A 13580-nucleotide genomic window follows, 5' to 3' on the forward strand; every position below is an offset into this window, starting at 1 on the left:
GGGCTGTGGGTCACCACGACAGCCGTCCCATTACCCTGTGCCTTACATTCTCATCCTCTCTTCTTCCAAATGGCCACTGGAAGCAATGCCTCCTCCCCACTTGGTTTATATCCCTGAATAGATTGTTCAAGATCAGTTTGCTTTGAATAAATGTGTGTTCAGTGGGCACCTACCCCATTTTTGGAACGACAGGTCACATACAGACGGTTGTAGTGGGCCATACAGAGGTGAGTAAGTTGTGGCTGGCTACCAAGAGGGGCTTGGAAACTGTTGTGGAGAAAAGGCAGTTCAAACCTGATTTCTCAGCCTGGCTCTGTCACCCTCCTGCAACCCCCCAGGCAGCAGAGAGCCTCCGCCGAATGCAGAAGCTGCCACTGCTCCTTCACTCGCCAACATCTCCCACTTCACCCAGAAGCTGGTGGAGAAGCTGTACAGCGGGATGTTCTCAGCAGACCCCAGACACATCCTTCTCTTCATCACGGAGCACATCATGGTGGTAAGACCCCAGGTTGGCCATGGTGGTGAGGCTTCTGCTGACCCACCAGATGTCTGTGTGACGCACTGCTGGCTGCTGTCCACTTGGTCCAGATTGACCTGCCACCTTCCTGGAAATAGAATCTGAGATGGGTGGGAGGCAGGAGGTGGACCTTTACGGCCCAGCTAACACCTGTGCTGTTGCCCGCCCTGCAGGGGTCTCACCTTTGGCTGCCTGAGATCCGTCTCAGTGATCGGGAGCCGCAGCCCCTGCACGGTCACCTGAGCTCTGTCCCCTGCTAGACCTTAACACCCCCCCTGCCCTTTGGGGTTTTATTGTGAATGTTGGTTTAATCTTAGCTATTGTTATTCCTCACCAACAAAGGGCCAAAAAGATCTTTATCTCCTGAAAGGCCTATTTCATTTTCTTCTTTAGTATCCACCTCTATTTGCCATATGTGGACTTTCCTGAAATTAAGGCAAGAGTCTGTTTTCACCTGGTCCTGTTTTTCTTACATGTGCTTTCCATCTCTCTCTCTCCCTAGAAAGATGGAGATACATACCCACACATGCAAATACATGCCTGTAGATATACCCTGAGATGTAAATATGTGTGCACGTGTGTGCACCTGTGTACACGTTCTTTATTGTACATGTGCGCACACACACAGAATCATACAATCTCAGAATTCTAGAGTTGAACCCTTTTTTTTTGGTCCCTGCCTCCCAGTTCATGCTGGAAATCTTTCCCGACAAGTGGCCATTCACTCTTTCCTCGAACCCTCTTTGTGTGAGGAAGTCTCTGTGGTACGAGGGGGTTCCAGTCAGCAGAACACCTGATTGCTGGAAAGCACCTTCTCTCACCAGGCTGAAATCTGCCTCCAGCAACTCCTGCCAGCAGCTCTCGGTGTGTTCTCTGCAGCAGAATCCAGGACAGTCCCTCTCCTTCCTCTTTAGGCATCAGAGACAGTGACGTCAGTGTCCCCAGCACCCTTGCATCTGTGGAGTCTCCTGCAGACACCAGAACTGGGCCTCGGCTCAATTCGTAGAGTGATAGGCAGACTGGAGAATTTGCAGTTCTGGGCAACGTGAAAAGAATGTATTCAGAGGCTTCTTCAAGAATAAATCTGAGCAGGGAGAAATATCCCTTGTCAGCTCTGAGGGGATTGAAGCCAGATTCTTGGGAGGCTGAGTTGAGAATGAGAGTGGCCACTCAGTTCCTGTCTGAGTGCGTTTGGCCGCTGTTACAAAATACCGTAGAGTAAGCGACTTAGCAGCAAACATTTATTTCTCAAGTTCTAGAGGCTGGGAGTCCAGCAGATCTGGTATCCACTGAGGGCTCTCTTTCTGGGCTAAGAGATGGTCATCTAGTTGTATCCTCCATGATGCAGAGAGAGGAAGCTAGCTCTCACTTGTCTCCTCCTGTAAGGGCACTAATCCTGTTGTTGAGGGCTCCATCCTCTTGACCTGATCACCTCCCAGAGACCTCATCTCCAAATACCATCACACTGGGGTTTCAACAAATGAATTTTAGAGGGACTCAAATATTCAGTCCGTAGCAGCTCCCCAGTGGTGAGAGCAAATACTCAGAACTGATACCGAAGAGTGGGTGCCTGTGGGGCTGATGTGTCCTCGGAGGGGGTGCCAGGCTCCTCTGCCCACATCTACCATTCTTGTCTCCTACTTACTGTCTGTGCCTCTCACAGCTCTTAACCTCACCCTGAAAATGTGACCCACCTGAGGAGCAGGAGAGGATGATGATCAAAACAAGAACCCCAGATTCCAGCAGATATAAATAAAACTCAACTTCAGTGGTATAAACACTTGTTACCTATGAAGTTCAAAGAGAGCAATCTATACCTAACAAATGACCTCTCTAATAGACTGAAGAATTTGTATTTTTTTGTTCTATGGATTCTTTTTCAGTGAAGCCAAACAGATGGATGAGTTCAGTGTTAAGGCTACAAATCAGGACCTTCTGCCTTCCCCCTCTAAATCTCTCATGTACTAAAATTCATTGGACTCGCATCAAAGTCCACATTTTGCTTGTTTTGTTTGTTTTATGAGGGGAAGACAATTTATTTCCATTTGGAGGATGTACTGGGGATTGAACCCACGACCTTGTGCATGCTCAGCGTGTGCTCTACCACTAGAGCTATGCCCACCCCCATCACATCTCCTTTAGATGATATGGTGGTTAAGAGCATGGCTCAAGTGTCCTGTGTGGCTTTGATTCTCACTGACCACCTAACCTTGCAGACCCTCAGCCTTCTTATCCATAAAGTGGGATAATCTTAGAGTCTACTTCACTGATGTTGTTATGATGTTTAAATGAGGTAATATATGTAAATATATGCAAATATATGCAAAGCACTCAGCATGATAACTGGACTATTGTAACAGTCTATACCTGATAATACTATTAATAGTAATCTATACCATTAGTAGTTAATAACATATTTTTAAATAATTAGACACTATTAATAGCATGTTGTTATATACTGAGTGTCAACTATGCTACCTGTATTTTAGAAATCTCTGGTTCCCATATCTATTTTCTGTAATATGGTTGCAGTAAACTTTTAATTTTTTTACACCAATTTTTGGTAAATCCAAATGTTTGAATTCCCTTTATTGATTATTCACTTAAATAGAAGCTCCAAGGTAGAGGAAATGGTCCTATTTGATTTTAAAATCATGTCACTTTTTGAAATACAGAAAAAAAAATCTGAGATTGTATCATTTGCAGTTAACTGGGTCGGTATCTAAGCTTCAGTGTTCACAAGTCTACGTGTGTGTGTTTGTTTTATGGCACAGGTCATCGAGAACGCCTCTTCTCAGAGGGACACTATCATCAATGCTTTATACAGCAGTTTGAATAAAGTCATTCTTTATTGCCTCTCCAAGCCCCAGCAGTCCCTCTCCGAATGCCTCAGCCTTCTCAACATCCTGGGCTTTCTACAGGAACACTGGGACATTGTCTTTGCCACCTATAATTCCAATGCCAGCTTCTTCCTGTGCCTCATGCATTGTCTTCTGCTGCTCAGTGCGAGAAGGTGAGAGCTGCCCACCAGTGGTCGATGCAGGAGAGAAAGCCTTAGAGGGACGCTTGATTAAAGTTGACCAGTTATAAATGATACAATCCTTTTGTTGATCTGGTTGTCCAAATTATACACAGTGTCTGATAAAATGGTTAAGTTACATCCTCAAACCTGGCCACGTTACTGAGTAGCTAGAATGATCATGAAATAATAATTTACCCTATTTCCATAATTCTCAGGTTGTAAGATAACTTCATCGATTCAATTTGGGGGCAGAAAATGCCAGCATTAAATAATGCACATTGATTTTATGACACGGCCAGATTTCAGAAATACTGAATATTTAATAAATGCCCTCTTAGAGTGGGGAAAATATATAATAAATTATATCACGCAAGCCAGGGATAATTTTGCTTGCAGAAAGAAAAAAACACACATGCACACAATTTGTGACATTAAATGACATCCATGAGTACCCTTGTGTAAGAAATACTAATCAGAAATTAAGTTAAGCTTGTTGAGATCCTTTTTTTGAAGTCCAAATTTCAAAGACGTGTGAGTTTTTTTGTGAATTTTTTTCTCTGCCTCTGTGTGGCAGTATATACATACCACCGGGTGCCGTGGCATCACACTGCGTGAGAGTATTAGCTCTTATTAACAGCACCGTGTTGAGCATAGAGGAAGGACTGTGGGATATTACACTTGGCTCTTATCCTTGGTCTCAGTTTTATTTACCCCAGCACAAACTGTGTCTGATGACTTGACAAAAAAAATTCCCCAAATCCTGTTGAGCCGACTCTTGAACGTTACAAAACCCAAGAGCTGGCAGGTCTTAAACTCTCTGAGAAGCACTGGAGAATGCTCCTAGCCCAGAGGAGGTCTTTGCCTTTTTATGTGTTTGAAATAAAAGAATCCAGTTTCAGTGTACGGACTGAATTGGGGAAGTTCTTCTTTCTTTTCTGCATTTCAAGAATTAGACCCTCTCCATACTGGAAGCACAGGTAAGAGGAACAGAACGCCAACTGATTTGTGTGATGAAATTCTGCCCTCTGCAAATCCCTGTATATAGCAAAATGGACTCCAAAATCTAAAGGGATTTTATTCTAGGAATTTCAAAAATGGACATTCTCATATGCTGCTGTTTCTTCATTTCCTTGTTTATCACTTTTGGTTCAGTCCACAGACACGTACTGAGTATCTAGTCTGCTTTGTTGGGTGAGGGACCCAGAGAAGAGGGCAGGTGGACATGAACATGACCAGGAGCTGGGAAGCGTATGGTCTGTGGGGAACCTACTGTGTAAACCGCTGTGCCCCACTCAGAACCAGCTGTATGATGTGCAGGGTTCCAGCAGAATACAAATGTGGGGCCCTTGTTCAAAAACTCCCGAGAATTTCAGGATGGTGACTGCAGAGCCCGAGCACGGGGTCCTTCTGAGTGCTGACCGTGTACAACCGCACAAGTCGCAGGCCTGTGAAGCTGGCCCTGGCCCCATTTCACATGGGTGAGATCAGTGCCAAACGAAGGCAGAGTTCATTGTTTTGGGAGTCTGCAAAAAGAAATGACCAATTTTCATGATGGAGAAACCAGGAGAGTGTTGAGGGGGGCCTGTTCAGAACATGGTTTGGATAGGAATGAAAATAAGATGTTTTTCTTATTTTCCAGAATCCTTCTGTATAATATCTGTCATGGAAGTTGTCCTTAGACAACTAACCATTAGACAAGTTTCTTTCATATTGATGGGTACTGAGTGGGCAGGATGATCACTTGTAATACGTAACGATGAAATGATCCCAAAGGAACTGGAGTTTACAGTGAACAATCTCTTGTCTGCTAGTTATCCAGAAGGATTTGGATTGGAACCCAAGCCCAGAATGACTCCTTATCACCAAGTCTTTCTTTCTCCAAATGAAGAAGTGAGAGAAAAAACAGGGGAAGACTTCCCAAGTTTGAGCGATGGTACATTTTACTTGTTGGTTTTTTTGGGGGGGAGTAGATGGATAGTGGCAACTGCTAGGGTTGCATTCTTCCGTTTATCCTTCCTAAGATAAGGAAGCCTATACTACCAAGGAGATTCTTAAAGGCCAGAGGAGGCCCTAGGAAATCCCAGAACAGTGTAGTAATACTGCAAGTTAACCTGATAGAGATAGAAAATCGGGGTGATCTTTGTGTATTAGAACGGATGGGTGGGTGGATGAAGGGAAAGCTCTGTGGGACTTGGTTAGACTAAGAACTTAGCTGAAATCCCAGAGGACCTCACTGTCAGTTGATTTCACTTCTCAGGTGGTCTCTTGCATTTTGCTTTGGACCACTAGCTGTGCAGACTGGCATGCCATCTCCCTCAGCCCAAGGCCATCACCTAGCTCCCACTCAGCCTTCCTCTCTAGACAATGGGGATGGAGTAAAGAAACCCATTACCTTATGAGATTTTTGGCTTAATGGAGATTATTCTTGGATTTGAAAATATCAAATCAAGTTAAAGGGATTGGCAATTTGTGAGTCAGATCCATGTGTCTGAGAGGTTGCTCCCTCTGGATCCAGGAAGCCTCCGCAGACCTTTTCCCACAACTTTGGTTTGCTGACTGTGCCGCTTATCTTGTGATACCAGATGGTAACAAAGGCCCTTGTTTTTGGTTCAATAGGTGCCCAAAGCCAGTGCTCAAGAATCTTGTGAGTTTAAAGGTTACTCTGACACAATGTTGATTACAACATGAACGTTTGCATTTTGGGATTTAGCTGGTAGAGTGGACTAAGCCATGTCCATCCCCCTAGGATGAGAAAAACAGACTGGTACCAAAGTGGGGACCCAGTGGTCCAAGATCAGAAGGAATTTCAGCACAGTTCAGGGGATTATATTTGTGGGGGTAGCAGGTAGACCTGGCTTGGTAGATTTGTCCATATCTCTGCTAATCCAGGACACTAAGGTGGGTAGCTAGTTGGAAGCATGATTCAGGGCCAGGAGAGAGGACAGAGTCTTGGGTTCAGTGTCTATTACCCTGGGCACAGTCTTGAGTTCAGTGTCCATTGCCCTGAAGGGCCAGCAGTAGAAGTCAAGGTTGGAAGGAGCTGTTTGGCGGGAGCTATTTGGTTACCTAGAGCTTAGGCAGGGTATCTCTTTGATATCTAACAGAGTTAGGGGTGAGAGAAGGAGACTCACTGAGCCCATCCATTATGTTTCCCAGCTCTGGACATGTGAGGCAGGCAGGACTCAGTGGTGGAGGTTGGGGAGAGGCCTGCTCACAAGGATGTTGGTAGCATTGTTATCAGCCATGTGGCTCTGCATACTGATTGCTATCTGGATGGAGTTTGCAAAGCCTGGGTGATGTTCAAGAAGGGTGCACATAAAAGCAACCACAAGACGCCATCTCCTGGCTTTCTCTGGGAGAAGCACTGAGGCTGTCCTGATTGTGCAATGTACTGTCTCCATTAGTCCAGCACAACATCCAGAAGACAGTGCGGACCCTCTGGCAGCAGCTCGTGGCACAGAGGCGGCAGGAGCTGGAGGACACCTTCAAGATTGATCTCTCTGTGAAACCTGGGGACAGCGAAGTGAAGATTGAAGAGGTCACGCCACTCTGGGAGGAGACGATGCTCAAGGCCTGGCAGCACTATCTAGGTCTCTAACCACATGGCTCCAGGGAACAGAACTTCTGGGTCTCAGAGCCAGGCTTCCCCCAGGTTCCATTCAGGGCCCAGAGCCTTTTACACTAGACCTTCTCTCTCATCCCTTTGGTGGGTGGGATTTACATCACTGAAACCTCCTGAATCTTTGCTCACAAAGAGTGAATGCTGCTTTGCATCTTGGGTGGAAGGGAGGCTAGAGGTGCCAGCCAAGCAAACAGAGTCTAGTAGTCTCCCGGAGGGGAGAGCCACCATGTCAGAGCTCTCACCTGGGCTCTGGAACTTAGGGTCCTAGGTCGTGCCCTGATACTCACCTACCAGGTTTGACACCTTGTGCCAAGTCATGCAGGTCAGCATGTCATATTAACTAATGCAGCTGTAGAAATGACGTGTTAACTTTGTTTTTAAAGATGTCATTGCTTTCAGAGTATGACTTACATACTTGTGTTAAGTCTTTCACCATCACAAAATTCATAGCGATTCAAGCTAGTAGCCTGGGCTGTTTCCCTTACTGGAGGCAGGCACTCTGGGCTTATGTCCCTGGCTGGCACTTTGAAAGCCAAGCCAGCTGTAGAAATAGTGTGTGTTTCCCTCTTAACGTCACCTCTGACAGTCCTTTGCTTCCTGGTTCCCAGCATCTGAAAAGAAGTCCCTGAGCAGTCGCTCGACTGTTGGACACTACAGAAAGGTCTCTTCGTGGAGCGGAAGCTTGTCCTCAGCCATGAGGCTGATGCCTGGAAGGCAGACCAAGGACCCTGAGTGCAAAGCAGAGGTGAGCCCAGATCTCTTTTCCTTAGAGACCATCAGACGTTTGCTTCAAAGCCCATGTGTCATGTCTTCTCTCTTCATTGCCATTGGATCAGATCTAATTCCACATTCTTCCGAGTGTTTAAGGGAATGCATGTGGCTTCCCAGTTGAGGCTCCATCTTGGGAAGCCAGGTCTTAGGTCAGCTTTAGCTTAAGGTCCATGTGGACTTTTCTTGAGTGCCAAGAGTGGGTGTTCCTGATGGTGTTAAAACTCATCCTCTTCTGAGTCAGGTGTGCTCAGAGAGCACTAACCCACAGCTCAGCAGGAGCAAAGAAGGGCAGAAGCGTTGGTGCCACTGTCAGGAGATAGAGAGGTGCCTCCTCTTGATGCTGTGGGACTGAGCCATTTGAGTTTCTAACTCATTTCTCTAAAGCTGCATAACAAACCATCCTATAACTCAGTGGCACCAACAGTGACTTTTTGTGATGGTGGATGCTGTGTTGAGGACTCTGGAGCACAGCTTGGGCAGAGGGGTGTTTCTGGTCCAGGATGTCTGGGGCCTCAGCAGGGATCATTTGGCTAACTTGCTCTCACGTGCTGCTGGTTTTAGTCTGAGACCTTAGCTGAGACTGTTGACCGGAACACCTAAAATATGGCTTCTCCATGTGTCCTGAGCTTCCTTACCACCTGGTGGCTGGACTTCAAGGGCTAAATTTCCATAGGGATGGGGGTGGTGGGGAGAGAGAGCAACCCAAGTGGAGGCCAGCTTGCCTTCCATGAGCCAGCATCAGAAGCCAAGCAGTGTCACTTCGGCTGCAGCCCTTTGGCAAGACAGGTACAAAGCTCTGCCCAAGTTCAGAGGGAGGGCAATGGACTCTACCTCCTGGTGGAGAAGTGGCGAAGTTCTGTAAGAGCACGTAGGACTGGAAATATGCTGAGGTTCTTTTTGGAAAACACATTCTGTCGTATATTCTAACGCTGGGGTCACTGACTTACCTTCAGAGGCAGGCTGTGGTCATTCAGCAGACGTGGCCTTAGGATCTAGACAACTTGGGCCATACACTTAACTGCCCTGAGTCTTTAATCTCATTACGTCCAAAATAAATTACTGTGGGAAACGGTGGGACGAGACTCCCCAGGGAGTGGGGTAGACAGTTGACAGACACATTACACAATTTGAACTCTCTGCCCGTGTGACTTAGGAAAGTGAGGTTGATTCCAAATCCCACCTGCTCAGAATCTGAGCTCTGCTGTCACAGTGGGTCTGTTGTCCACAGTGGTCAGCAACTGATGCAGAGGGACACTGTCATCAGATACTGGGCAAGGAGAGGAGGGCAGGTGCCCAGGCAGCCAGGGGAAGGGCCGCCTTCTTTCCAAGTCCAGGAGCAGTAGGCTTCAGGCCATATGGAGAAAGAGCCTGGACGTAGAAGGGGAGACAGGAAATAAACTTGACCGGGCTGGCCGGCCCCCTGTGTTTGGAGCTGAGGGCAGGCTGTGTCCTCAGTGCATGGGCCTGTGGAAGACACTGCTCATTAAATTTGTCTACAGACTCACTGGCTGGCCTAGTGAGTGAACAACTCAAGATTTCTTGCCTGCTACATCACACAGCTATTACTCGTCCTGTTTTATAGCTGTGAAATGGAGTCTAAAAAAAGTCAAGGGCATTGCAGCCAGGAAGTGGCAGAGTGAGGGCAGGGTCTTCAGTCACAGCCTCTGCACTGCTGGGCATGCCCTCGGGCAACTCCATAGCCTCTCGGAGCCTCAACTCCTGAATTTACAGCCGGAAACATGCTCTGTTTACACTAGACTTTGTGGACGCACTTGGAAGCTGCAAATGCTGTAGAAATGGGAGACAGTTTATGAAAGTCCAGTTTACCTTAAAGCTCTCTCTGCCAAGGGGAAGACTTCTCTCATGTGGTCCAGCTGCACCGGCCCCAGAAGCTGGCGCATCCTCACTTGTACCTGAGCACTTGCTCCTGACCAATGCCACTTGTGGCAGGAGGGATCCAGCCCCTCTTCCCTGGGCTTCCCTGCAGCTCCCACTCTTTGATCAAGTTAGCATTGTCCCCAGGAGGTCAGGTCAGTGTGACTGGGCAGCTGGGGAAGGGATGGCTGGGATGCTGGACGTGGACATGCATTTTATGGGAACCCTTGTGGCTATCGATGCTGTCTCTTGCCAGTGTCCCACCCCCTCCCAAGTCACTGTCCTTGGTACAGCTCACTGCCTCTGAGTCCCAGGGAGGTCTGTTGAGAAACAGCCCATCTGAAGGAAGCTTGAGTAGACAGCGTGTTCAGGGCCATGCAGGTTTACATATGGCTGGTAACAGTTTGCTCTTGGCTCACATTGAGAGATCTGGAAGGTAGAATATTTGAAGTCGGCTCTGTCTTTGCTGAAGGCAAGTTACTGAGGATACTGTCTTCTGCATCAGATAAGATCTCATCCACCCATCCATCCATTCATTCAACAAATTAAACGCTTAAAATTAAGTGCTTATTCTGTTCCTTGCTCAAAGTACTGTGGTTACAGAAGGGAGAAAAACTGACATGTTCTGCTTCCACCAAGATGACATTCTAGGGGGTGAAGATCGATTACAGAAAAGATAAATAACTTTGTAAATGTTGGGGGAGTTAGTGGCAATGAGGAGAAGTGGAGCAGGGTAAGTGGGGGGAGGGTGATGAGAGAGGGGCGGGGCCACTTAGATGGAGGGGATCAGAAGCCCTCTCTGGTGGGAGGTGTGGGAGCAGAGACCTAAGGAAGGACAGGAGCCCTGGGACTTTTCAGGAAAGAGTGATCGGTGGGTGGAGGGGTGAGGGGACCACCAGGCAAAGGTGCCGAGGCAGGTGTGTGCCGGGGGGTTCCAGGGCAGAAAGGCCAGTGAGGCCGGACTGCAGTGGGGAGAGGGCAGCCGCGGGACATCTCCCTCAGCTGTTAGCACCAGGAAGACCCAAGCTTCTCCACAGCAAATCTTGAACAGCAGTTATGCTGTTCCTCTTTCATCCATGCACTCAGAAGCCAGAGAGATAAGTGTGGCCCAATTCGTGTAACTGCCCATACCCCGTGGGATAAATTTGTGCAAAACACGTGTACACGCACACACTCATACACGTATTTGCACACACTCTTCTCCCTGGCTCCTTCCTTCCTGGTTGAGCCCCATTTTACCCGATGTATGAATACTTTCTACAGCCTATGCTGTCTTGTGGAGTTTTAAAAGACAAATTATTTTTGAAATCAAGTGACCTATATTTTAATTAAAAAAATCAACTGCGTCTTCACTGAGCATCATCCCCCACCAGTAACTCTGTCTAGGCTGGGCACAGTGCCTGGTACGTAGAAGGGTCTTAAAGAAAGTGTAGGGAGCCGCAGGGAGCGCCCCCTCCTTCCTGTGGCCTGAAACTCACCAGCCTCGAGAGCCCACATCCATCACTCATCCTCGCGAGATGCCTTTGCCGCCAACAGAAGGCACAGCTCTCAGGTACATATGTACTCTGTGATGTCATAGGATGAGAGCATCCACTATTCGCCCTGGGGTCTGTTTAATTATTTTTAAAAATTAATTTTGATTATTACAGCTGATTACACCTCAGTGAGCAATGTAATTGATATTTTCTAATGTATCCCAAGGAGCATTTTGTACAACACGCTTTTTGTTGTTGAAGGTTAAACACTCTGTTATTGGTTTTTCCCTAAATATGCCCACATCATTAATCCCTCCAGTGAGAAGGTCGCCATCTGGAAAAAGCAGCATGGAGACATTACTCAGGCACAAGTGCATGAAATTGGTGTTTCTGCATCTTCTGTCTGTCTTCTGGAAGGAAGAGGCTTGTAATTAAAGGAGTTGGTTTTGGAGGAAACATTATTCATTTGGTGTTATTCCTTATCATGTCAGCAGCTGACAGCTCGATAGCACTGATAAATTGTTCCTTGGAGTGAGACATACCATGTACAATTCCTAAGTCCTTTTACCTGTCTTCACTGTCACTAGAAAATTTTTTCTTCTTGGCATGTGAGCTGAACTTTGAGGCAAGGCCGATATGATAGATGTTATGTCTTCTCCCCACAACCCCTCAGCCCCTATAGCAGTCCCTTCTGGGATCAAATTGTGAAGTCGTGGTCTCTGCCAGAGAGAAGGCCGTGGGTGTTGGTCTGTCGGACAGAGGTTGGGACCTTGGGCTCCCTTGAGGTCATCAGAGGCCAACTTAGGGTGTCCAGGAAGCCACCTCGTGGTGTCCTCCTCAGGGTGGAGGGATCCAGAGGGGACCCTGTGTCTGGCCAGCCCTCTTCACAGCAGGGGGTGCACCTTTGCTCACCTGCTTAGTTTCAGACTTTCTTGTTTAAAAACAAATTGAAAAGGCATCAACAACCAATGTCAGTTTCCTAGTTTTGGCAGACATACCACAACAACGTATGATGTTAACATCGTGGGTAACCAGGTGAGGGGTTGACCGGAGTTCTGTGTACTGTCTTTAGTACTTTTCTGTGTATCCAGAATTATTCAAAAACATAAAGTATGTCACCCTCTGTTTTTTTTTTTTTTAAAGCATCAGCAAACAGAAAATGGGAACATGGGACACGGGAGCTAGGGAGCTGGTGGGAAGGGGCCGTGAGATGAGCGGGTGTAAGGCCTGTGAGCAGAGGGGCGTTCAAGGCTGCTGCAGGTGGCAGGATGGGCGTGGGGGCAGGTCAGGGGGTACTGTGGCCCGCAGGTGGGGGTTAAGCAGTAGGATGGCATGTTTGTGTTTGTACAGTTTAGACTGGAGTTTAGGGCCCTTGGGGGAGGGGCCAAGCTGGGAGCTGTAGCATCATTCAGGTGGGAGATGATGGAGAATGCGTGGCAGTGGTCAAAGCAGTGGAAATCAAAGAACACACAAGAGAAATTGTCTAACCAAGTCTCGGGGGGTGGTGGGGGGAAGAGGGCCACCAAAGATAGAGGACCTGGCTCCAGGCCTTTTAAATCAGGCCGTGAGAAGAGAGTGCACCCATGTGTAGGAGATGTGGGAAGTGTGGGAAGTGTGTGATTCAGCTGGATCTGTTGGGCTGTGCAGAGAGTGGGGAGGAACAAGCCAGAAGACCAGAGGGCAGGCGTTGAGAGTACAGGACCACTTCTGCCCTCTAAAGCCTCTGGGTGGGTGCAGCCACCTGACCCTGGTCTTGTTGGGCAAGGCATGAGCTGAATTTCATCCCACTTTCCTCCTGGGATTAACTGGAAGATTAGAGGATTTATAGGGGAGCAAGGACTGGTGGAGCAGGGCTGGGCTCTGTGTCTGCCATGTATCCATGGCTTTTGGAGACAGCTGAGCAGGCATCTGGTTGCTTTTTTCAAAGCCATGTATTAGAAAGCTGAAATGGCCCATGTAGGGAAGCCAGGGCTGTAGGAGAATTAAAAAAAGGGATGAGAAGACACCAAAAGCCAGAGGGTGGCACACTGTAGTGGCTAAAATACCAAAGACAAGTTTTTGCAAGAATTTTATGTCTGTATAGGAAAGGACATGAAAACACTAAACATTTACTCCAAGGCCCCGTGAGGTCCTCCAAAGGCTGCCCAGTGGGTGAGTCCTCCGCCCACCCAGAGGCACCAGGGCCTCCTACAAGACCAGCAGTGTCCATGGGTTGGAGAGCTCAGAGACTGGACCCTTGTGTGGGCAGGACCTGCCACTGGCTCCTTCCCTGAATGCATGGCCAGGCCCACTGCCTCA

The 13580-nt window shown here is 47.7% G+C and overlaps 1 protein-coding gene across 1 annotated transcript in view; it reads left to right on the forward strand.

Annotated features, from left to right (window-relative positions):
- Positions 1-13580, forward strand: part of WDFY4 (WDFY family member 4) — a 267578-nt gene that overhangs the window by 134680 nt on the left and 119318 nt on the right. Inside the window, 5 exon segments of the mRNA XM_014562645.2 lie at positions 339-496; positions 3292-3530; positions 5351-5472; positions 6944-7129; positions 7770-7906. Coding sequence (XP_014418131.2) covers positions 339-496; positions 3292-3530; positions 5351-5472; positions 6944-7129; positions 7770-7906 — 842 coding nt within the window.

This window comes from Camelus ferus, chromosome 11 (assembly GCF_009834535.1).
Source record: "Camelus ferus isolate YT-003-E chromosome 11, BCGSAC_Cfer_1.0, whole genome shotgun sequence".
NCBI lineage: Eukaryota > Metazoa > Chordata > Mammalia > Artiodactyla > Camelidae > Camelus > Camelus ferus.